This window comes from Chionomys nivalis, chromosome 24 (genome assembly GCF_950005125.1).
Source record: "Chionomys nivalis chromosome 24, mChiNiv1.1, whole genome shotgun sequence".
Taxonomy (NCBI): Eukaryota; Metazoa; Chordata; class Mammalia; order Rodentia; family Cricetidae; genus Chionomys; species Chionomys nivalis.
Genome location: NC_080109.1, coordinates 22,316,547 through 22,339,385, shown reverse-complemented (window position 1 = coordinate 22,339,385; position 22,839 = coordinate 22,316,547). Strand labels below are relative to the sequence as shown.

The window sequence follows — 22,839 nt, the reverse complement described above, 5'->3', positions numbered from 1 at the left end:
AAGACAAAAAGCATATAAAGTTAGAATCATTTCATTTCGATTAGTATAAATAAGAGATTAGCATTATTCATCACACAAGTATTCTGGAAGGAACACAGTTGAGTTTTCACGATGCCTTCTCTCTCAGCTCTCCCCGGATTGTTTTGTGCACTTTCAACCCTTTAATACCAAGATTTCAGAAGTGACAGAGGCCTCTGAGTCATGCTCAAACTGTGTTGCTCGATCATGTCCCTAATAAATCAGCTGCTTGTCGCAGAACACTCCAAGGCGATTCCCGCAGGGGGCCTACACATATCTCTCTAGATAAGGAATTCTCTCTGGCCTAATGCGCATTCATTCCCCTTAAACTTTTCCAGCTGGAAAGCATAAAGAGTGTATATCTTGCTTGTGGGAAAACAATACTGATATTCCTAACAACACAGCACAGAAGACACTGCATGAACCAGAGACTACTGGCCGTTATCATTCCCAGCCTAATGGCCCTTCTGGTCCTCTGGCTTCTTCATCAAAAGCATCCTCCACATCTGACACAGCCATCCTGTGTGAAGAGGTTAAAAATAAAAAAGCGCCTTCCCTCAGCTGGGAATGCCGAAGCTCAGCGCCAAGAGAGTTCAGTTGTTCTTTCAAAAATCGCAAGGATAGACTTGGCAGCAGCCCTGTTTCTTAATATGCATTTAATTACCACATTACTTCTGGGTTAGTAATACTTGCTTCCAGGGCTTATCAGGATATGCAGCCTGTGTGTAATAAAAAAGCAATAAAAAGCAAAATTTTATTATATACATACATAGATGTGTGTGTGTGTGTGTCAAAAGTTAGGGATACTCTCCCAAAATAGATCTTTGTTAATTAACTCTCTATGTTTATTGAGAAGTGAAATGGCATAGCCCAAGTTTTATAGGTGTGCAAGCAACGTGCATATTAACTGTAGAAACCATACTTTATATGTGTTGTAAATCTAACCAGAATTTGTGTTAAATTCCCCTTGTGATGTCTTTTCCGGTGAAAAATAACCTCAGTGTTCTGTTGTGGAATGGTTATGAGAAGATCACACCAGCAAAGCAACTCAGAGACGCCGAGTGAAAGCGGCAGACAGCAGAGTTCCCCACTCCCAACATCGATATGGCTCTGTTCATAAACAAAACCTATATAGACGAAAGCCAGGCATTCTGTGAAAGCCAATAGGAGTTCCTTATGCTCAGAACCCAGTAGACTTTCACTGGCAGCCCCGAGCGGTTGGAGCTTCTGGAAAGCATCTGGAAGTCTCAGGTTGCTCCAGTGCCCCCTCCCACAGCCCCATGCTCCCTCCCACAGCCCAGAGGTATATAAACTCAGCTCTCCAGAGCCCAGGCCAGTTCTCTTCCTGGACGGAGCTCAGGGCTGAAGATGGTTCCTCTCCTGTCCTTATTGGCTCTGCTGCTGCTGTTGTGTGATCTCAGCCCTGCAAATGCCAACAATTACTATGACAAGGTCCTGGCTCACAGCCGCATCAGGGGTCGAGATCAGGGGTGAGTCCCTGGCTTGTTATAGTTTATTTTTCCACTTAGCCTTTTCTAGAAATATGTATGAAGTTCTTTATAAATGTGCCTCGGGGTGGTTGTTGGGTTTTTGCTGCTGTTTTACTTATTGCAAGGTGACAGGGAAAGGAGAATTGAGTATTCCTGCAAATATGTGTGTATGTACATATGTATGTATATATATGGCTACTACAACATATATGTCTTAAATGCATAAGAATTGCTGTTAGCATAATTATTATTACTTTATGTGGATTACTAATTTTAATGTAATTAACAAAATACAATAGGCTAATCCTTTATCATTCAGTTCATTTGAGTTTTTATTTCCTTCTGAAACTGCAGAACATGGCTTTCAAAATCAAAGAGTCTGCTGTTAGATGGTGTCATGTTAAAGGCTTTGAAATGCCTCACGGGATCTCAGCACAAATTTTACTTGATTTATATATGAAAATTAAACTCTGATCTGAATAATTGGTCCTCTGAATTCTTTGAAGTATTTTTATCTTTTAGGAGAAATGTAGGATTTTAAAAGTTATGAGAAACAAGTTAGCAACTAGAGCAAACATCTGCACTTTTTACATGTGTCTCTTGGCGTCACTCCCAAGTCTTAGAGGGTTTTCTGAATGCTCAGAGCACTATTCCCCGCAGTGGGGCAGGATTGCCAGCTTGTAAGAGAAAGCAAACTTGAAATCGCAATAGAGGAACACATTTATTTGCCCTAGTCAAAGAAACAAGTTTCCTTTCTGTAAAGGCATTGCTCCAAACTTACTTTGGACACTAATCTGCTTCCCTAAAGTACCAAGGGGACCACAGAGCAGAGTGAGTAAGAAGGTGGGTGTCCTTGGCTGTCAGTCTCCCACTGTTCAGGTGAACCCTAAAGCCTCCCATCCTCCAATCAATGCATGCTTAGTTTTAAAAAAAGTGTGTGGGGGCAGGGGAGTCACTATAATATTGGTGTGTACATAAATCCAGACTGGGCTAAATCAAATTCTGTGTGAATATTCCTATCTGGTTAACTTTTTGAAATGCTGATATTGTTCTCGAATATACAATGTGTCTTCCCTCCTTCACCCCCTCTCTTCCCCTTCCCCCTCCCTTTCTTCTTTCCTCCATCCTCCCCCTCCTCCCCCATTCCTCTTCTCCTCCCTCCCTATCTCCCTTAGACTTTTGCATTTTCTGAGACTCGGTAGGACTGGCTCAGGAGTTAGATTGGCACAAAGTTAAAATCCCATCTTGGAATGTCAAGTCCTAACCTCTTTCTTCAGTCTCCTAACCTGAAACTGTGAAGAGATGGTAGCCATGCGTTTTAACTCTTTTTGTCTTCCCCTTTCCTTCCCAGCCCCAATGTCTGTGCCCTCCAGCAGATTCTGGGCACCAAAAAGAAGTACTTCAGCTCATGTAAGAACTGGTATCAAGGTGCTATCTGCGGGAAGAAAACGTGAGTCTCACTCTTTTCCTCATTGACAGTTTCATGATGAGCAGGGATTTCACTAGCCTCTTTTTGGGCACACGACCCAGTCTGAAAATCCTGTCCAATCTCCTGAGTGTTTAAAGAGAGGATCATCTGCACGGACAGAGAAACTGCTACCATCTCCACCATTACAGGAGTGGATTTCTCTTCAAGCCCATCAGCTGGTGGGGGAGGAGCCAAAGCCAGTCCCAGGACAGCAAGATATGGCCTGAATCAATAGAACAAACATGGTTTCTACTCCGTTTGCCCTCTTTGTTGTTTGGTCTTCCTTTGTCTTAAGAGAGTCAGTTAAACTCTGTGTTTCATTGCCCTTCTCACATTTACACACACACACACACACACACACACAACACACACACACACACACACACACAAGATCAGGGAGAACAAATTGATCTGAAACATAAGAATTGAAAATCCCAAATCAATGTTTCTCCAGTCATTTAGAAGTTATGGAAAAGGTTCCACATCAGCCCTGAATTTTCTCTGAAGCATAAAATGAGAAATGAATTGCATTTTCCGCTTCTTCGTAACCCTTGATGCCTTTCACAAAATGCCTGGTCCCCGGGGAACCGTGAAGGTGGCAGCAGAAGCCTGTCACTCTATTGACTATCCCAGTGGCTAAAGGGATAATTTCTTTTAGCTTAGTAATCCAACTATGGCTTAGTTGTATCTTTGTCTGATCAACTTAAAGATAGGAAGCATTATTGCCTATGTATTAGACAACCTTATTGATTTATTTGACCGTCATCTTGGGTAGGAAAACTAAAATCCATGGATCTATAAACGTTAGGAATCACTTAATGCCAGCTCATTATTTTACAAGGAGGGCACTGTCTCCAAGATGGAGACAGTTTAGTAAACCAGACAGGGTGGCCATGTCTTTCCAGTGATGAAAACCATGGCAAGAGCTTCTCACTCCATCAGCCTGAGCTACATCCTCTAAGCGATAGTCTTGAGGCCAGCAGGGTCTAATAATCTATCTGCTCTCACACCATGGAACTTCAGGGACCCACCAAAGAGTGGAAACATTGGTCCACAACTTATTTCAGCCAGGCGTGGTAGCTCATGTCTATAATCTCAGCACCCAGAAGGTCGAGGCAGGAAAACGACCCCAAATTCTAGGACAATTTGAGCTCCAAAATGAGACATACTCAAAATTAATGTAAACAAACAAATATATATATATATATATATATATATATATATATATCTTATTTTTAGCCTTGGGCTACTGCTCCTAACACTCAACACAAAACTATTGAATCTGGGAAAGTCAGTGATCTTCCCACGCCGAGTATGAGGGAAAATGCTTCTATGATCTTCCTGGAAATTAAGGCAGTCTTATTTCTGCTATGTAATTATATTAGAGATGCCAAAGTTGTCACGCAACAAAAGACTCTTGTTTTCCATTAAACAAAAGTTCTGTTTGTAGCCAGACATTTTACCAATGCTGTAACAATGTCCCCTTAGCAAAATTTCCTCCAGGATCTTCCATTTCAAATCAGATTTACATCTCTTCGCTGGAATAAATGCAAATGCTAATCTCGAATAACCAAAGAAACCAGTACTGTGGATAGGGAGGAAGCCTGGTTTGCCCTCCCTTCCCTTCTGCTCAAGTTGCCAGCGTCTTCTGGGTTCTGGCAGCTTTCAGCTTGGCTTCTGGTTAAAGATCTGCTTTGGGAGTTTACCAAAAGGAACAGACCGGGTCTCAGGAAAAGCACAAGCATCCCTGAGCCTTAGCTTAAGGTGTTGTCTAGAATAATGGAGCATCCATTTCATAAAGCATTCTGCAGGCTCCCTGTGTGATGCCAGCGGTGTTTACAGCTGGTTTTCAGTGATGTTTCTGTGACTGCTCAGATAGTGAGGACCTATCTAAGCTGTGCAGAGCAAGGACTGTACCTTCTTCTTGCTTTCTTCTACTTCTTGGTCACATAGGAAAATGGATTTTTGTGTAGCATACACGGTCTCTGGAGACAAAATGCTTTAATTGTATTGGAAGCATTAACTCAGTTAAACACATTGTCCACTTATCCGTTGAAATCACGGACCACTGTTCTACAAGCTCACCCCTCTGCTGCACGACTTCCCTACTTTAGAGCTGAGCCTCAGATTATATTAGCGTGTCATCATTATTATACTAATGTGTCATTACATTTGTCTCACAATGACATGTCCTGTTCTCATTTATCCTCTAGCCTCTAGATTAACTATAGCTAGACATACCTCATCTTATTACTTATAATGTGCATACATCAAATTCATGAGGACATTTAATTAATTCCTACATAGTCTATTTATTTCTGTGGAGACCTGTGTAAGTAAAATTGTCACCAAGGGGAAAATTAAGATTTGTATTAAGATCAAATGAAGTTTCCCTGTTCCAGCTGCAACCAACTCTTGAAACTACAGATAAAGTTAAAATAGAATAGGAAAATTTTAACTTGTATATCATAGTTAAATTAATAATGATAATATTAAATATTTAACTAGTAAAAACTACTGACAATTTAAAACCTAAGTAACTGTGTCTTAGTCAGAAATGCATTTCACTGGGTTGACTGCTTGCCTTAAATGCACAAAGCCCTGGGTTCAATCCCCAACACCACATAAAACCATTGGCTTTCATCTTAGCATTTATGGGATGAACTCAAGAGGATCAGTTTGGAGACATCCTCAACTTCAGAGCAAGTTCAAGGCCAACCAGGGTGAGGGAGATACTATCTTATGGGGGAAAAAATGAAATAATAAGGCAAGAGAGGCTCAAAATGAGTAAAATGTGATCCAAGTATATCATGTGTGTGTGTATATATATATATATATATATCAAAGAAATCTTTTATTTTGTATAATTAATCCATGCCAATAATTTCACATGAGATAGGATTATATGAATTAGAATGGGTTAATGTATTTCTATTGCTTCAAGGTAGCATATCCCAATGAGTATTTTTTTCTACACATACCTAACGAAGTTATTCTAAAACCACTCTTTCGACATTCACAGCCATTTGTGTTACCACTGCTCTTCCCATGCTAAAATGTTGGGAAGACTGAATTCTAATATGTCAATTGGCTTGTTTAAGGATATCTGTCTACTGCACAGTGAGCCTGCTTAATAAACTGTCCTTCAGGATAAAGATGCAGGAACCTTCCCCCAATACCACGAGGGTGCAGAGAAAAATTCAACTTACAAAAATATCTGCTGTCTGAAGCAGGAACAAAAGCTGGCTTCAACAGTCTTAGCAAATCATGGGCATAAGTGTTATGTTCTGTTAGGTTTATGTAAAGGTGCACCTTTTGCACTTTCCTGGTTTAATATTGAGACTTTTCCCCCCATCTGTGCAGCACTGTGTTATATGAATGCTGTCCTGGCTATATGAGGATGGAAGGAATGAAAGGCTGCCCGGCAGGTGAGATCTACATTTCCTTCGTGAGGAATGAGGTAGACAGCTTGTGGGGAAGCCAATTGTGTGTGTGTGCATGGGTGTACAGGTGTGTGCATACGTATACTTAGCAAATCCTAAATCCAAGCAAATTCTCCATGTTTTTGTGTTAATCTCACGCTTACCTACCCTAATGCTGAAATATTAGACCTCTCTTCTCATAAGCACTGGAAGCTGATTGCTCTAGACACTAAATGAGAAGCCTAATTAGAAGCAGCTCTGCTCCCCCTCCACTTATGTCCCCATCTTTGAACTTGTTAAGAAGCATGGTACCTACTTTAAGAAGGCAACATCTACCATTGATCAGCTCTGGGCTTGTAATGGCCCTTGCTCTGAAATGTGCTCACTTTGAAATGTGGTTGCCCATAATTTTGCCAACAAAAAAGAAGTCGTTTTCATTTCCTCTGGATATGCAATGCCAATCATTACCCTTCCCCAGTCTCCCGTATCTCAATAGAATGGTCTTCTCCCGGGGCACAGGTCCTCCAGTCCTCGAAGTGGGTGTAGACTCCAGAGTGCTGACTCTGATGGATACCAACCCATAGACAGTCCCTGGTATAATACTGTGTTCAGAATGAGATGCCAGGCTGATGTCTCCAAAGCACTCGGGTCTGACCCGCTGAGAGACCATCAAGAGCCTTATTTGCTGAGACATGGTGTTTGGTTCATACTGTTGGTGACAATGTCCTGTGACTAACTCGGTCACATCTGCAACCAGTTATGTTACAGGTTTTCCGAAATGAAACTGTGCAGTCAAGTTTGGTGTGGGATGTGTTTTGTTCGATCTAGGCATGGGCTTGCCATGAAACATTAACCTTTTTCACTTTTACCCAGCTGTGTCATATTAAGAGTTTGTGATTTAATTTAATAACTGTCTTGGGGAATTGACTAAAGTAGTCATTTACTTTATGATTATGTGTAAACGATACCAATTTTCAAATCAACAAGGTCAGGAAAACAAGTTGTCTACAGCCATCTAGAAATACCTTTTCAGGTTGACATTCAGACCAGAGAACCTTCTGAAAGTATTAGACAGATTTTTCTTAAATTAAAATGGAGAGAACTGTGACCAAGAATCCTAAAAATTATAGATGTAAACATAACTCACTGTTTGGAGATTCAGCACCACAGCACGTGTTATCCTTGCTAGTCTCAATGAGCGCCAAGGAGCAAGCAGCTTGTCTTTAGGTAAAATAATCAGATATAAATTCCGATTGAACTTTTAGTGATGTGATAGAATTTACTGAATGTTACTTCAGATTGATCTTTGAAAAGTCACTTCTTTAACACCAAGAATCTAAGAAATAAGAGTTTGAGTGGTCTGCTATTATATAATGCACTCGAAATGCAACTTTTGTCTAAAGTGGGTGATACATGGGCTGTTATTGCTTAAATTGATTAGTTCAGTATATTGGGGGATAGGGTAGAGCTTGAATGATTGCAAAAGCATTCTGGAGATCAAGTACTAAGCATCTGTTCATTTCTTGGTTGTTTCAGTAATGCCTATTGACCATGTTTATGGTACGCTGGGCATTGTGGGAGCCACTACCACTCAGCACTATTCCGATGTCTCAAAACTGAGAGAAGAGATCGAAGGAAAGGGGTCGTACACCTACTTCGCACCGAGTAACGAGGCTTGGGAGAACCTGGATTCTGTAATTAACCTTTTTCGTTATAAATAACATTTATTGTGGAATACAGCCATTTTCATTTTAGTTGGTCAACTTATATATAAACACGAGAACATGCTATATCTTTCTATCAGACACATGTGAGAATATATAAAGACAAGTTATTGGGTAATGGCGTATGCTCACACTGCCATAGTGGGGCTCCCCAGGAGATAATATTTTTAAAGCGAAAGAGAATGAGCTAAAAGAGTATTTATTATTATTATATTTTATTTCTCTCCCTCTCACCTTCTTGGGTATGAGAAAAATACATGTAACTTCAGATAACATATCCATTAGAAAGGTAAGTCAAAAAGCTTAGCATTATTTTAAAAATCTACTCTAAGCTATATTACATTACATAGCAATATTTTATTATGCTTATAAATGACATAGTTATAGCTGAAAGAAAAGCTACGTAAATAGTTTATACTTGCTTATAGATGTATAACTACATGCCATATAGATTGCTATTCCTAAGCTACCAGAATAGTAAATATGTATGGCTAGTTAAACCAGGTGTTATAAACAATATTTGATTTTGTGAACAGGCTAACTTAGGACAGATTAATTCATAAAATATCCCTCAATTTCCAATTTTATACAACTAGCAGAAAAACACATTCCTACTTCCAGCTCCTGTGGAGATGAACTGAAAATCCTCCAGGGACGCAATGCAGCATCTCAGGCAGAGCTGTTACTGCTGAGTCACGGGCTCTTGTCTTTCCCTACACCTTAGCGCACTCCCTGTTCCTCTGAGCACACCCTCTGGGTTAGTGCTGAGTCACGTTCTTGGCTTCCCTACACCTCAGTTCCCTCCTGATTCCTTTTCATCACACCTGGGCTTCCTCGCCTTAGCAGCAAAGGTCAGATGTTTTCTCCAGGAAATGCACCCAGTCCTTTGCCTGCACCTTGATGTTTTCTCCGGGAAATGCAACCAGTCCTTTGCCTGCACCTTGATGATTTTGCTTCTCACTCTAGGGTGCACAGCCATAAAATCCATAGGGTTTGTACCGATTTCCCTTAGGACCCCAGCGATTCTAATCTCCACATTAAAACCATGTGGCTACGTAAATAAAGGATACCAAAAATGTCAGTCATTTCTCATCTCCATAAATCCCTGCATTTCTCTAACTCTTTCTCCCATAATAGGCAGAATCAATGTCAACATTCAGACTTAAAAACTGTAAGTGACCCCGGCTCTCCCATCTCAATTCCTTAAACATGACCTAATCAGAAGATTATCATGTTTGTCTGTGGTAATCCGCCTTGTGCTTTTGCTCCTGAATAATCTTACTCCTTGATTGGCTTTCCAGAAGCCAAGCCTGAGCACTGAGTCCCAGCCCCGCATGCTGTTCAGTTTAATTGTTGATTTGATTTACTCCTTCCCCAGTTTTCACAGAATTGTGCTGTGCAGGGCATATTTCGATCATTACCTGAGGAATATGAAAATATGCCCTAATGGAATGGTTATGAGCTGCACGCCCAGCAGTTTCTCTGTCAGCATGCAGGATGACATCAAACTATCCCCACCTGTTTCAGTCTTACCTGCTTCTGCACATGCACCTCCAAATCACTCTGATAAAGTAGCTGCATCCCTCCCTGGAGCCCGTAAAGCCCGCTGTCCTTCTGGTCTCTTTGTATTTGCACTTTATCTACTGTGATGTGACAAGTTCCAGGACCTTCTCCTTTCCATCATTTGCTCACTGTTGCACAAGCACAGCAAGGTGTGAGGCACAGGCTTGGGAAGAGATAGGGTGATGTTTAGGGACAAGCATAAAATCCTTGCAAAAGTTCAGGTGATCGCAAGGGTGGTGGTGCATGCCTGGAATTAATTCTAGCATTCAGGAAGCCCAGTCAGGAGCATTGCCGTGAGTTTGGGGCCAAGCTGGACTACATGATGAGACATAGTCTCCAACAGACAAGCATAAAAACCACAAAAGCCTCAAGTCTTGTATGCAAATATAATAGCATGTTGAGTACCTGATATCACAATCTACTTACATTGTAAGTGTTTGATGATGTTACATTCCTGGTTATTAACTTATCTGAAGATTGTCTTGAAAATTTTATTCCTAAAAACATACAAGAATTCTATCAGAATTAGGGCCCTTCACCAGCTATATGAAATTTCAAACATTCTCAATCAGTTGGAATAATATAATTCTGTTATTTGTGTCAATTTTCTATGATCAATTGATAATTGAATCAGAAGGCCACAAAAAAGTAGACATGGGGCTGGAGAGATGACAGTTAAGAATGCTGAAGACCCGCCGGGCGGTGGTGGCGCACGCCTTTAATCTCAGCACTTCGGAGGCAGAGGCAGGCGGATCTCTGTGAGTTCGAGACCATCCTGGTCTACAAGAGCTAGTTCCAGGAGAGGCTCCAAAACCACAGAGAAACTCTGTCTCAAAAAACCAAAAAAAAAAAGAATGCTGAAGACCCAAGTTTGGTGCCAGCACCCACATCAGACTGGTCACAACCACTTGTAACTAGAGCTCCAGACACCTTTGGACACTCCCATACACATGGTGCGTGCACACATACACACACATACACATATACACACACACGTACACACACACATGCACAGGCAGGCAGAAATATATGCATGCATGCACGCACATGCATACAGACACACATGCACACACGCATATACACACACACATGTACACACGTGTGCACACACACAAATAATAGTTTTTTAAAGGGGAGAACTTCAATAGTAAACTAAAACAAATGAACTTTTATTGAATTCCTCCTAGGACATTCGCAGAGGACTGGAGAACAATGTCAATGTCGAGTTGCTAAATGCTTTACACAGCCACATGGTTAACAAGAGAATGTTAACCAAGGACCTGAAGCACGGCATGGTGATTCCGTCAATGTACAACAATCTGGGCCTTTTCATTAACCATTATCCCAACGGGGTAAGTCTCATTCGTGAACTTCACATTTCTAAGGCGTGTTTTCCCTAAATCTATCTGTTCCCTCATTAGGACCTTCACAGAAAATGATAGTGTTTGTCACTATAATGTAAATACTTGCATTAATTAAAAGAAAACAACTTGGCCTTGTGAAATTTCAATCCAATTGGCTCCTCCCAAGGACTGAATGATTGGCAGCTGGGAGTCACTGTGTATTAAACGGTTTCTTACAAATAGTGAAATGCACACGTAAGAGTGTGGTGACTGCCCTGTCACCATTTTCTGGACGCTTTGCTGATTGAAAGTCTTGAGGTTTTGAGTTAGTTAGACTATGGCAAACTGTCATTTCAAGGTTTTTTTTCAGCATTCAAATTTCCAGAGGAGAAAAATATCCCATTGATGAGGCAATGGGATTGTTACATTATTGTTCAGTAGGCCGCATGACAGTCTTGCAATGGGAATTTTTATTCCTCTCTCAGAACTTAATTTCAGAGCTAATTAGAATTATTTACAGTTTTTGACCATCATTAGAAATAGTATAGAACTATAAGAAAGAATAAAAATAAAATCAATAACTCAAATGAAGGAAATTATTGGCCTTGGAACTCCAGAAATGCTTTTAATTGATTGGGCTTCTGAAAAGTTCTGCTTTCTGCTTGACAACACTCAAGTCTTAATCCTCAGCTATGGCCCTCCACATGTAGAGTCTGGATGCTATACCAACTAGGTGCCCAGATTATACTCTTAGCACGTAGACACTTTACATCCTACTTGCTAGTGCATGGGGATGCGGAAATCACCCTGGCGTCTTCGCGATCAGCGCTGGATCTGATTTTTTGCTTTTTGAACTGCAGGTTGTCACTGTGAATTGTGCCCGAGTCATCCACGGGAACCAGATTGCCACGAATGGAGTGGTCCACGTCATTGATCGTGTCCTGACGCAAATTGGTACCTCCATCCAAGACTTCCTCGATGCAGAAGATGACCTTTCGTCCTTCAGAGTAAGAGCCCGGCAGGTTCCCCTCATCTGCTGAAAGAGAAGGAAGGTTCCTTTGCTGGCAAGATCTGCAGGCTGCAAAAGGGCTATTCAACAAATCTGGCAAAGTGCAAAAATATATTCCATGAAATAACCATTTCCACTTCATAAAGGAGATACCATCCCATATACAGCAATAATATATTGGATATGATGGAAAATGGACTTGGTGTGTGAGTGCAGTGTGTTTGGGGTTTTTAGAACACATTGATTCAGTGACCGAACATGTTGCTGGATTTTGCTACAGTCGGATAAATACTGGCAGATTTTCCTTTCTAGCCAATGGTTTGAGGAAAACTAAGGAAGACTTCATCAGATGGACCAAAAAGTAATAGTTTAACAATCTAACATGCAGAAATGTCTCTGGTGAGGCTGTCACTTCCCTCCTGATATCCTAGGTCATTTGTGTTTCAGGCTGCTGCCATCACCTCTGACCTACTGGAGACCCTTGGAAGAGATGGTCACTTCACACTCTTTGCGCCCACCAATGAAGCATTTGAGAAACTCCCACGGGGAGTCCTAGAAAGGATCATGGGAGACAAAGTGGCTTCTGAAGGTAGGAAAATGTCTTCCTCTCATGGAGGCCTAGGATGGAGGCCATGGGAAAAGAGCAGTCATAGCCAATAATGGCAGTTGGGATAGAAAAGACAAAAGTGTTTAACATGAGGTGCTCTAGAAAACATCATTCAAAGGATGGAAAAATACCTAAGTATCATTCTTGATCAAAAAACAGCTGCAAGGTTGCAGTCTTTCATGCTGTTTCCGAGCAAACAAGTTGCAGATGTTATGAAAGGTTAACAAGGGCTGGAGAGATGGCTCAGCAGTTAGGAGCTCTGGCTGCCCTGGAGGAGGACCTGCCATCAATCCTGGGACCCCCACAATTCCAGAGGACATGATTTCCTCTTCTGACCTCTGTAGGCCCCAGGCATGCGTGTGGTGCATGAGCATACATGTAGGCAAACACTCATACTAATAAGACAAAATAAATAGATCTTTTTAAAAATGAAAAAGAAAGATTAATCAAGTGTGGCAGAGTAATATTGGGCTTGATTTTAATATGGAATGATATGATACAATACTTTCGACTCCAAATATATGCCGCAAGTTCTAACTGAGCAGAGAAAGTTATATGGTTCCCCTTGGCCAGCACACATTGCTTCACAAATGTATTTGAGTCCTTTCTTGCCTCCCTTTCAACAGCCAGATAGGTTTTGTGTTGTGCTAACTACTTCTATATACTCAGTCTTCAAATATATCTGTTCAAATACAGCTGACACACTTTGAGAACGTTTAAGTCTCGATTTCATAGCTTTAAGAGGCAACTCCTTCCAGATTCTCTTCTGGATTTTCTAGGTGTTGTTTGGAGGGAATGGCTTCCCTTGCCCTCAGGTTCTCGAACTAGTTTGCCAATTACAAATGATCTTTTGGAAGGTGGCGAATACAGCATTCTGTTTGAGTGTTTTCCAACAGTCATGGCTAACAGATAACTTCAGAAACTGTCTAAAAGACTTTTCTTTTTCTCTTTTTCTTTTCTTTTCCTGGTGCTGCAAAAATAATTCTGGAAGCTTGTATTTTCTTCTCCTTTTTAATAAGCTAATCTGTTCCTACTGAAGCAATGACTTAAAAAACCCACTTTCCTAGAAACTGTAGAGTTAAGACTTTAGAATTCCAAGTCTTACATCTGTGTCATCTACCCTTGGTGGATGCATAATGTAAGGATCAAATGTTGTTTCCCTTGACCAGAAGTTGACTGCCCTTCCCCCTTTTCTCCCCAGCTCTCTTGAAGTATCACATCCTAAACACTGTGCAGTGTTCCGAGGCTATCACAGGAGGAGCTGTGTTTGAAACCATGGAAGGAAACACAGTTGAGATAGGCTGTGAAGGGGATAGCATCTCCGTCAATGGAATTAAGATGGTGAACAAGAAAGACATTGTGACAAAGAATGGTGTCATCCACCTGATTGACGAAGTCCTCATTCCTGATTCTGGTGAGCAAGGCCTCCCACCCACCACCCCGTTACTTGCCAGTTAAGGTGTTTGGAGAGTAAGTCCATGAAGAGTTAGTGAGAGGTCTATAAAAGTACACCCAGCAAATTGCCATGTGCTCACGAGAGCCATCTCCAAGGCCTGTGGAGTCATGGACAGCCCAAGCAGGACGTTGGCCAGGAATCTAGTCTTGTGTTTCTTGGCAATAAAAAGAGAGACAGTGGTGGTAAAGGGACTTCTGGTAAAGGAACGGGTGTGTGACTCACAGTATAGAAAGAGCTGAAAGGTGACTAATTGGGGGTTAAAGAAAACTGCACAATAAAGCGATAAAGACACAGAGAAAAATTCCCTCTAAAGTTATTTGTGCTGATCAAGTCCCTCACTTGGAAGCTAGACTCTTCATACTAAGGCAGCAAAGGATGTTTTACTAGATTGGCGCTCAAGTAAACAGCTTACAAGGGTAGAAAAGAGCCAGGCATTGATTTACGAACCCTGGGATGCGGATCATAACAATGACGACATTGTTGAGATGGCAATGGTTTATTTTACAGCCAAACAAGTCATTGAGCTGGCTGGGAAGCAGCAAACCACTTTCACAGACCTGGTGGCCCAGCTAGGCTTGGCGTCCTCTCTGAAGCCAGATGGGGAATATACTTTGTTAGCACCTGTGAACAACGCCTTCTCTGGTAAGCACTGAGCTCTGCTGCTTCTTCCTACCTGGGGGACCGTGATTATTTTGAATACCAAGTCTTAGATAGTTTAGAAAATATTAATGAGGCCTTTGCAGTCTGGAAGATGCAGGTGTCAAATTATAAACACATAAAAAAAAAAAAAACAAGAGACAGTTGCTTCTGGATCATGATGGGAAGTACATTTTTCACCTAGGTATTGCTACTCACTGACGATATTTAGAACACATGCTGAGGTCTGTTCTAGAAACTTACTTCACAGGAAAATATATAATTTTGAGGAAAAGTTTAGTGACCAAAAGTCAAAAGTGTTAATGCTTTTTAAGTATCAAGTTGCAGTATTATGCATTATTAATTAAAGAAATAAAAATTTCTAGAAATACTGAATCTCTCTTAGACTAATACTGTGCGCATGTTTTGGCTCAAAGTCACGTTTTGGAGTCTGTGTGCTCTGACCCCTTGACCAGCAATATGCATGACCTTACAAATGGCTCATCACAGCCACCCACGTGACTAATGGACACCTAATTGTCAGGGGAAAAAAGAAAAAGGGAACAAAACAAACAAAGAAAAACCATGGCCACTATAAAGATTTGGATTTTGCCAATCACCATCATGAAAATAAAGTCTCCTATATAGATGGAGCCATTGTTTGTTCAATAAGAGCTTCGTGGTTATAGTTTAGGGTGACAGGCCAGCTTGTACTGGCAGATGGCCTTGCTGGCCTTGGGTATTTAGCTCATTTTTATGATGTGAGCAAGGGACACACATGAAGAACATGAGAGATGCCCACTTTCAGGTTTCTCCTCCAGCCATGTTGCTCATGCACAATAATGTTCCTTCCCCATGGATATTTTTTTTCCACAGATGACACTCTGAGCATGGATCAGCGCCTCCTTAAGCTAATTCTGCAGAATCACATATTGAAAGTAAAAGTTGGCCTTAGTGATCTCTACAACGGGCAGATACTGGAGACCATCGGAGGCAAACAGCTCCGAGTCTTTGTGTATCGCACGGTAAGTGGGTTGGACCAGGGTCGACTGCGTCTCTACACTGGCTTGAATTTCACCTGGCATGGGCTGGTCCAAGAGCCACAGGGAATGTTCCTCAGACTTTTATAAAGCTGATTAAAAAATTTAGTGCCCATCTGATCAGAAATGAGGACAGCTCGGAGAAAGACGATGAGGAGAGTGTGCCGATGTGCTGTGTGTGACAGATAATTAGCCTTTGTTCCCATGAACAAGGGACTATGTTGTGAAATACTCATTTAAATTCCAGAAAATTCCCTATAGAGTAAATGTTTGCCTTGTAGTTTAGCAGATTTTATGCTGAGTCAAACATGCAGGGTATCCCTATTATGGTATCTCCATTCAACCATGGAGTATAATTTGAGTGATTTTCAAGATGAATTTATAAAGACCCATACAGAGTTCTGGACCCTATGAAATGAATCGGAAGTACTATATCCTGTGGGAAATTTCCTAGAAACATTGACTGTCGGTATGACAATGCAGCCAAAAGGCTTTCTGGGGAGGAAAGCATTGCCTACAGACTGATGTGGCCCATGGTGGCTCTTCACTAAGGCTTCACAATGGCAAAGCACACATTTTAAATAGTTAAAAAAATCGCTTCACTCTCAATTATACATGTACATATATTAAATTACACATATACACACATTGAATCATACATATGCATACAGCAAATTATACACGCACACACATTAAATAAGACTTCTGCTTACAGTAAATTGTATATGCACATATATTAAATTAAGCTTATGCATTTATTAAATTTTTAAACTGGAAATAAATTAAGGTCTAGACATATAAGACATATGTCTTACTGCCAAGAAAACGTACTAGATGTGAGGATTACAAGAAGTACTGAACTTCAGAATATTTATAGCCAATATTAACATCAAGAGTTACAGAGAAGCTAAACATGAGACAGGACGATGGAAAATAAACGGAAGTAGAATTTTATGTAGTCTGTGTTCTGCTGACAGAACGCACAGGCCTAAGGTATAAGGCAGCTTGGCTAGTGGTAGGAATGGATGAGAAGTCACAGGAAAGTTACAAGACATTACAAACAAGAAAGAAGCTCTTTTCTCTGGCCCTCATCAGTCTACTGGCCTCTTGGAAGGGCTGGCTCAGGTGGAACACAGGGAAGGGTATCATGTTTCGTCATTCCTTTGGCCAGGCTATCTGCATTGAGAACTCCTGCATGGTGAGAGGAAGCAAGCAGGGAAGGAATGGTGCCATTCACATATTCCGAGAGATCATCCAACCAGCAGAGAAATCCCTGCATGAGAAACTGAGGCAGGATAAGCGCTTTAGGTAAGTCTCCCAGCTGTACCTGCACAAAAGAATGAGCGCTATTGGAGCTATCCAAAGAAGCATCCGGCTCATAGTATTGCTAACTCCAGTGATACATTGGCAACAAAACCCTAACACCCAAGGTTCCACAAACATCATGGAAGAAGGAAGGAAAGGTTGTAGGAGCCGGATCTTTGCTGTGAGACAATAGTGTCTATATATGACAGGGAAGTTCACTCAACAACAATGTGGCCACCTAAATAAGACCTTCACAGTGACAATGCCAGGTGACACATCAGTATGAATGAGGGACATTTCATGAGGCCACACCCCTGGATTGGGAATTACAGGCATCTATGGCTGATGAGAGGGAGAATCAACTTTCTGCAGTCGGGAGTCATCTAATAGGTTTTCTAACTCTCGACCAGCCCTAAACCTGTGTATATATCAGCAACACTAAAGGGGCTCATCAGACTCTCTCTCTCTCTCTCTCTCTCTCTCTCTCTCTCTCTCTCTCTCTCTCTCTCTCTGTGTGTGTGTGTGTGTGTGTGTGTGTGTGTGTGTGAGAGAGAGAGAGAGAGAGAGAGAGAGAGAGAGAGAGAGAGAGAGAATAATTAAGGAACACTAGGTCCTGGGTTTGAAGGGGCAGGGAAGGTGGAAACACAGGAGGGGCAATGAAGAGGGGACAATGATGTAATTACAACTCTCAGGGATGAAATTCTAAAAAGAAATCTAAAAAAAATAAAGTGAAAGAATACATACAAATGTTTTCAAATGAATACATGCTTTCAGAGCTATTTGGTCTGTTCCTGGGGATTCAAAGTATGATTTCGTGGGCAGAAAAAAAAGCCTTAAAGTCTGACTTACTCCTTGAGATTTTTTCCTTTAATCGCTTGTTTAAAAATGGTAATATAAATAAAGTAATATCAATAAAGTATCAAATGAAAGAAAATTTTATGTCACATAAAATGTGACTTTGATAATGTGATTTTACAAGAAAAACAGAGGTGGAGAAATTTATAAATTATTGTAGCCATTTCCCCGTTAGACATTTTACTTTACAGGGACATTGCATTTAACCCCACGAAAATGTATGAGGTGGTTTCTCAGTTTCCAGACCGCATGGATTCCACCCTACTCTGTACCGTGCAGCTGAGTGAACCTACATCTAACGCATAGCAAATTAAATACACATTCTCTGCTCTCAGCATCTTCCTCAGCCTCCTGGAAGCTGCGGATTTGAAAGATCTCCTGACACAGCCCGGAGACTGGACCTTGTTTGCACCAACCAACGATGCCTTCAAGGGGATGACAAACGAAGAGAAAGAGATTCTGATTAGTGAGTAGTGGCGGGTGCCAGATATTCACCCCTCATATTAAGAATCTTGGCTCTTCCTCCAGGTTTTCTGCCCACATTTAAGAAAATAAAAGAAATCCCCCCAACCCACCCCTTGGTTTCCTTAACAAACTTTGATTTCCTTTTCCATGGTTGGGACGTGCAGAGAGCCATTTGTTAATGTTTATTCATAAACTGCTCATTGCCATACCATAATTTATCGAAAGACTCACAATTGTATGGTATAAAAGGGATCTGTCATAGTTTCAAGACTAATTGGCATAGCTTGAGTTGATTGAAATGACTAATATCTTGATAAAACATTGGCATCGACTCGAAAAAATTTTTGACATTGTGAGAAAACAGAGAACTGGGAAAACAGAAACAATGGGGTGTTTTATCCCTTAGTCTTGTATCAAAATGTCAGAAAAGCAGCGTATTATTAAATCAACACCTGTCTTTTTCTGCAGGAGATAAAAATGCTCTTCAAAACATCATTCTTTATCACCTGACCCCAGGAGTTTATATCGGAAAGGGCTTTGAGCCTGGAGTCACTAACATCCTGAAGACCACACAGGGAAGCAAAATCTACCTGAAAGGAGTAAGTTACTATAAGGGATTTACAAAGTACTTTATCATTAGTAAGTGGTTTCCATATAGTTTCTCCTTAACATCGCCCCTTCTTTTGAAAGGTGAATGAAACGCTTCTGGTGAATGAGTTGAAGTCCAAAGAATCTGACATCATGACAACAAATGGTGTCATTCATGTCGTAGACAAACTCCTCTACCCAGCAGGTCCGTACCGACTGAATGTATTGATGAATGGGGTACTGTTTGACATGAACTGAGTTTTGTTCACCCATTCATTTCCTTACCATATCCATTGAATATTTATCTCCATAGACATCCCAGTTGGCAATGATCAGCTCTTGGAAATACTGAACAAACTGATAAAATACATCCAAATCAAGGTACAGAATGCTGTTGGATTTTACTTCTAGTTTGTTGAGCAGATGTTGTATGGCTAATATAAAAAACTAGAAATCAGTATAGCATAGTATTAATATACCTTTAGTATAATGTAGAAAACATGGAAAATATAGCACAGCCCATATAATTAGCTGTGAACTATTTTATAATCTTAAAATACTTAGTAACAAACCGGATTGTTATTATAGAACCTGACCTGACTTCATTTCTACCGAGTTACCTTAGCTGTTTTTATTTTAGCTAGAATTATAGTGTGTCCCTGGTGTATAATACATTGTATGTTACTAAACATAAACATTTGTTTTTAGTTTGTTCGTGGCAGCACCTTCAAAGAAATCCCCATGACTGTCTACAGTAAGTATGTGAAAAGTTTGGGCTACAAATGGGGATGATGTGCAAGGAAAAAAAAAGAATATTATCTCTTTGTATGTACAAAGACTGCTGATAATCTGGTATTTAGAATTCCAAATCCTGTAAAACTCATTGTCCTTCAAACTGGGCTTGAGATCTGGAAGAGGCCTCACAGGCTTGGTCTCACCCTCCAATTTCATATAACTGCTTCTCTTCTAATTGGAAACAAGAAAGACGCATTATCAGAGAATGAGGGAAAATAAACAAAAAGAGCATACATAAGGACAGACTGCTAGAAGATACTCCAGAGCTATCCGGAAATGTTAACAAGTGGGCACAGGATAGCATGGCAAAGGATTGTCACTCATCCTGCCCTGGGCCTAAGCCGTGCGCGGGAAGATGTGCAGACAAGTCCTCATTCTTAAGAGATGCTGGTTCAAAAACAACCACATCCAAAACCAGGCAAAGGAACCCCAATAATTGTTTGTTATCCACTATGCTACCAGATTATCAAGATCAAAGCTCAACTACTAAACAGTGGCAAAAGACGTTTCTCTCTCATCGTAAATTCTGCTGTCAATAGTCCGATAACTTCTTCGTTATGGTTCTCCCCCCCCCCCATTTCTTTCACTGCAGCTTTTAAAGCTGAGGTTCTTTCCATTTTGTTTTGACTCTACCACAAAACAGCCAAGTATGCTAAAGCATTACTTTACTCACCTTTATTCCGACTAGAAATTTATTCTACTTTCTATCATGAACATTCAGTTATCTATTTATGGACATTCCCCTTAATATTAATGATAGACACAAAAAATATCTGGAGCAAAACAAAATGTCTGCTTATCTACCTGATAATACCTCTGCAATCCCAGGGCCGGGCTCTCAGAGACGTCTTAGGGATTTCTTTCCATTTGGTATCATGATGATTTAGCATGCTCTAAATTCCAGCCATGGAAAAACACTCTGTATAAAACTAGCAGGGTCCTCATGGCCTTCATTCATCAGATATGAGACTCTCCCATGCTATAAATCTTTACAAAAATCTTGTTTATCTTTCCCAATTTATCCATATCAGTTCCACTATGGGCTGCACATGACAACACAATATTTTGCTTATAATGAACCAAAATGTGTTTATAGTATTACATGAATTATATTTTCAAGATTATGCAAACCTAGTAACTTGCTAGCCCACTCATGCGCTGTTAGGTAGCTCTGGGTCTACAGCCCTTTGTGGGCTGTTCCACATAGAGGGGCAGGCTGATTGAAGCAAAGACTCCACTTTCAGGTTCATTTGTTACCTTGTCTCTACTATTTCTTCAGTTTTGTTGGTGTTCATTTTTCTTCTCCCCCCAAAATACCACACATTTTACATTTTTTATTGGAGAGTACACTTTGTTATAAGTTTTCAAGACAAGATATTTTATGTAGAGGACAAAAAAAAAATCAGGAAATTTTTAGACCTGCTCAAATGAGTTATGCCTTCATAAAAGCAAAACTACCAACCAAGTCCAGATTCTGACGTTCAGATTCCTCGACACCATGTATCACCTTTAAAACTGATCAATTATTCCACTTGAACAATAGCAACAGAGACATCCCTGTGCTCCAGGGGAAGAGTCCTGTGTGGCACAACCACTTGAGAGATCAAGAAAAACACGGATTTAATACATTGTAGAGTTTTATAATTTGAGTTTTCAAGAGAGAACCTATGATTGGAAAGTAGTTCCCCTAAAGGCCTAGCACACACCCCAGTTCAGAAGGTCCACACAGCTTAGCCTGTGAGAGCCAGGGTTGAGACTGGGGGGAAGGCATGCTGGGCTACCGACTCTGAGTCGCAGTTGTGACAAAATGTCCAGAGGCCTGTAGCCCTGATGGACTGGCGCATGCGGCAAACTGCACCACCGAAACCTCACCCAGGAGCTGATAAACCTTCACCACAAAACCTGTGCGTGGAAACCGCCTTCGAACTATCCGACCGAGGCTGAAAATTAAATAGTGACCACGCCCTATTTGTTGCAGAAAGCTCATGACTTCCTGGCTGAAATTTATTCTCCTCTCGAATCGTGAATGATCTTCCGTATTCTCTTCTCTGTGCCAAACGCATGGGAGCACTCCAAGGGTCTTTTTCTTCCCATAGCCTTCTTTTAACTGAGAGAGAATCTGACAATGCAATTTGAGTTATCGTGAGTTGCATGAAATTAATCATGTTTATTTGTCTTCTGTTGCTACGCAGCCAGTTTTCAAGAAGCACAATGGAAAGTCAGTGCATTAGTGCTGCGGGTCGTAGTGGTAGATTTCTAGGTAGGATGCATCATTTAGTTAGCGCTTCCCCCCTCTGGAACATAGTCAAGTCACTGGCCTGCAAGATTCAGCATCTGGACCCAAGAAGACATTAATGCGCTGTGAATATTTCCGGTGATTGCCTGAACCTAATCCCATAGCTGATAACTTAGCACCATAGAAAGACCAAAAAGGACAACTTCCTTTGAGTTGTTTCTGTGTAAGCTTCGTTCATGCTCCACTTTTATTTTCAGCAACTAGAATTATAACCAAAGTCGTGGAACCAAAAATTAAAGTCATTCAAGGCAGTCTTCAGCCTATTACCAAAATTGAAGGTAAAAATCAACATCCTCCGTGGTTCCTTCCACTCTGAAAGAAAGTGCCATGTAATCATTTCTCTGAATATACCTACATTCTTTTTTAAACTAACGTGCTAAATATTCCTTTAAAAACGGTAATTGCAGATTGTGGAGTACAATATGTTTTTAAAGCAAAGTAGATGGTGCATCCCTAATATTTTCAGTACATTTGCTTGTATTTATTTTCATTAAATTGAGGTTGTGTCGACACTAGTACCCAGATAATCACTTCACAAATTAACCTTAAACATTTTTGCTGTAGATTCCTTCAGAAAATATACTTTGTGTAGCTCTTTTTCCAACCAACACACACACACACACACAATCTCTTTTATGTCATTGAAAGAAAAATTTTCAAACATATGCAGGCATTTTTTCCCAGTGAGCAACCTATGAGAGTATAGAAAGTGTACATTAACAAAAGACTTAAAAATTCCAAACAGGCATGATATACATT

General features: G+C 40.7%; 1 protein-coding gene across 2 annotated transcripts in view; it reads left to right on the top strand.

The window, feature by feature from the left end:
• The first annotated feature begins 1,373 nt into the window (after positions 1-1,373).
• Postn (periostin) overlaps positions 1,374-22,839 on the top strand; it is a 31,876-nt gene continuing 10,410 nt past the window's right edge. The window contains exons 1-17 of one of the 2 annotated variants that reach the window (XM_057756898.1): positions 1,374-1,508; positions 2,860-2,958; positions 6,340-6,404; positions 7,935-8,092; positions 10,873-11,037; positions 11,889-12,035; positions 12,485-12,626; positions 13,846-14,058; positions 14,608-14,742; positions 15,613-15,761; positions 16,948-17,084; positions 18,272-18,402; positions 18,870-19,000; positions 19,092-19,194; positions 19,303-19,370; positions 19,698-19,743; positions 22,278-22,358. In XM_057756898.1, coding sequence (XP_057612881.1) covers positions 1,387-1,508; positions 2,860-2,958; positions 6,340-6,404; positions 7,935-8,092; positions 10,873-11,037; positions 11,889-12,035; positions 12,485-12,626; positions 13,846-14,058; positions 14,608-14,742; positions 15,613-15,761; positions 16,948-17,084; positions 18,272-18,402; positions 18,870-19,000; positions 19,092-19,194; positions 19,303-19,370; positions 19,698-19,743; positions 22,278-22,358 — 2,092 coding nt within the window. In that variant the 5' untranslated portion in view covers positions 1,374-1,386. The remainder of the gene's footprint in view (positions 1,509-2,859; positions 2,959-6,339; positions 6,405-7,934; positions 8,093-10,872; positions 11,038-11,888; positions 12,036-12,484; positions 12,627-13,845; positions 14,059-14,607; positions 14,743-15,612; positions 15,762-16,947; positions 17,085-18,271; positions 18,403-18,869; positions 19,001-19,091; positions 19,195-19,302; positions 19,371-19,697; positions 19,744-22,277; positions 22,359-22,839) is intronic. The other variant, XM_057756899.1, reaches the window with a different exon arrangement.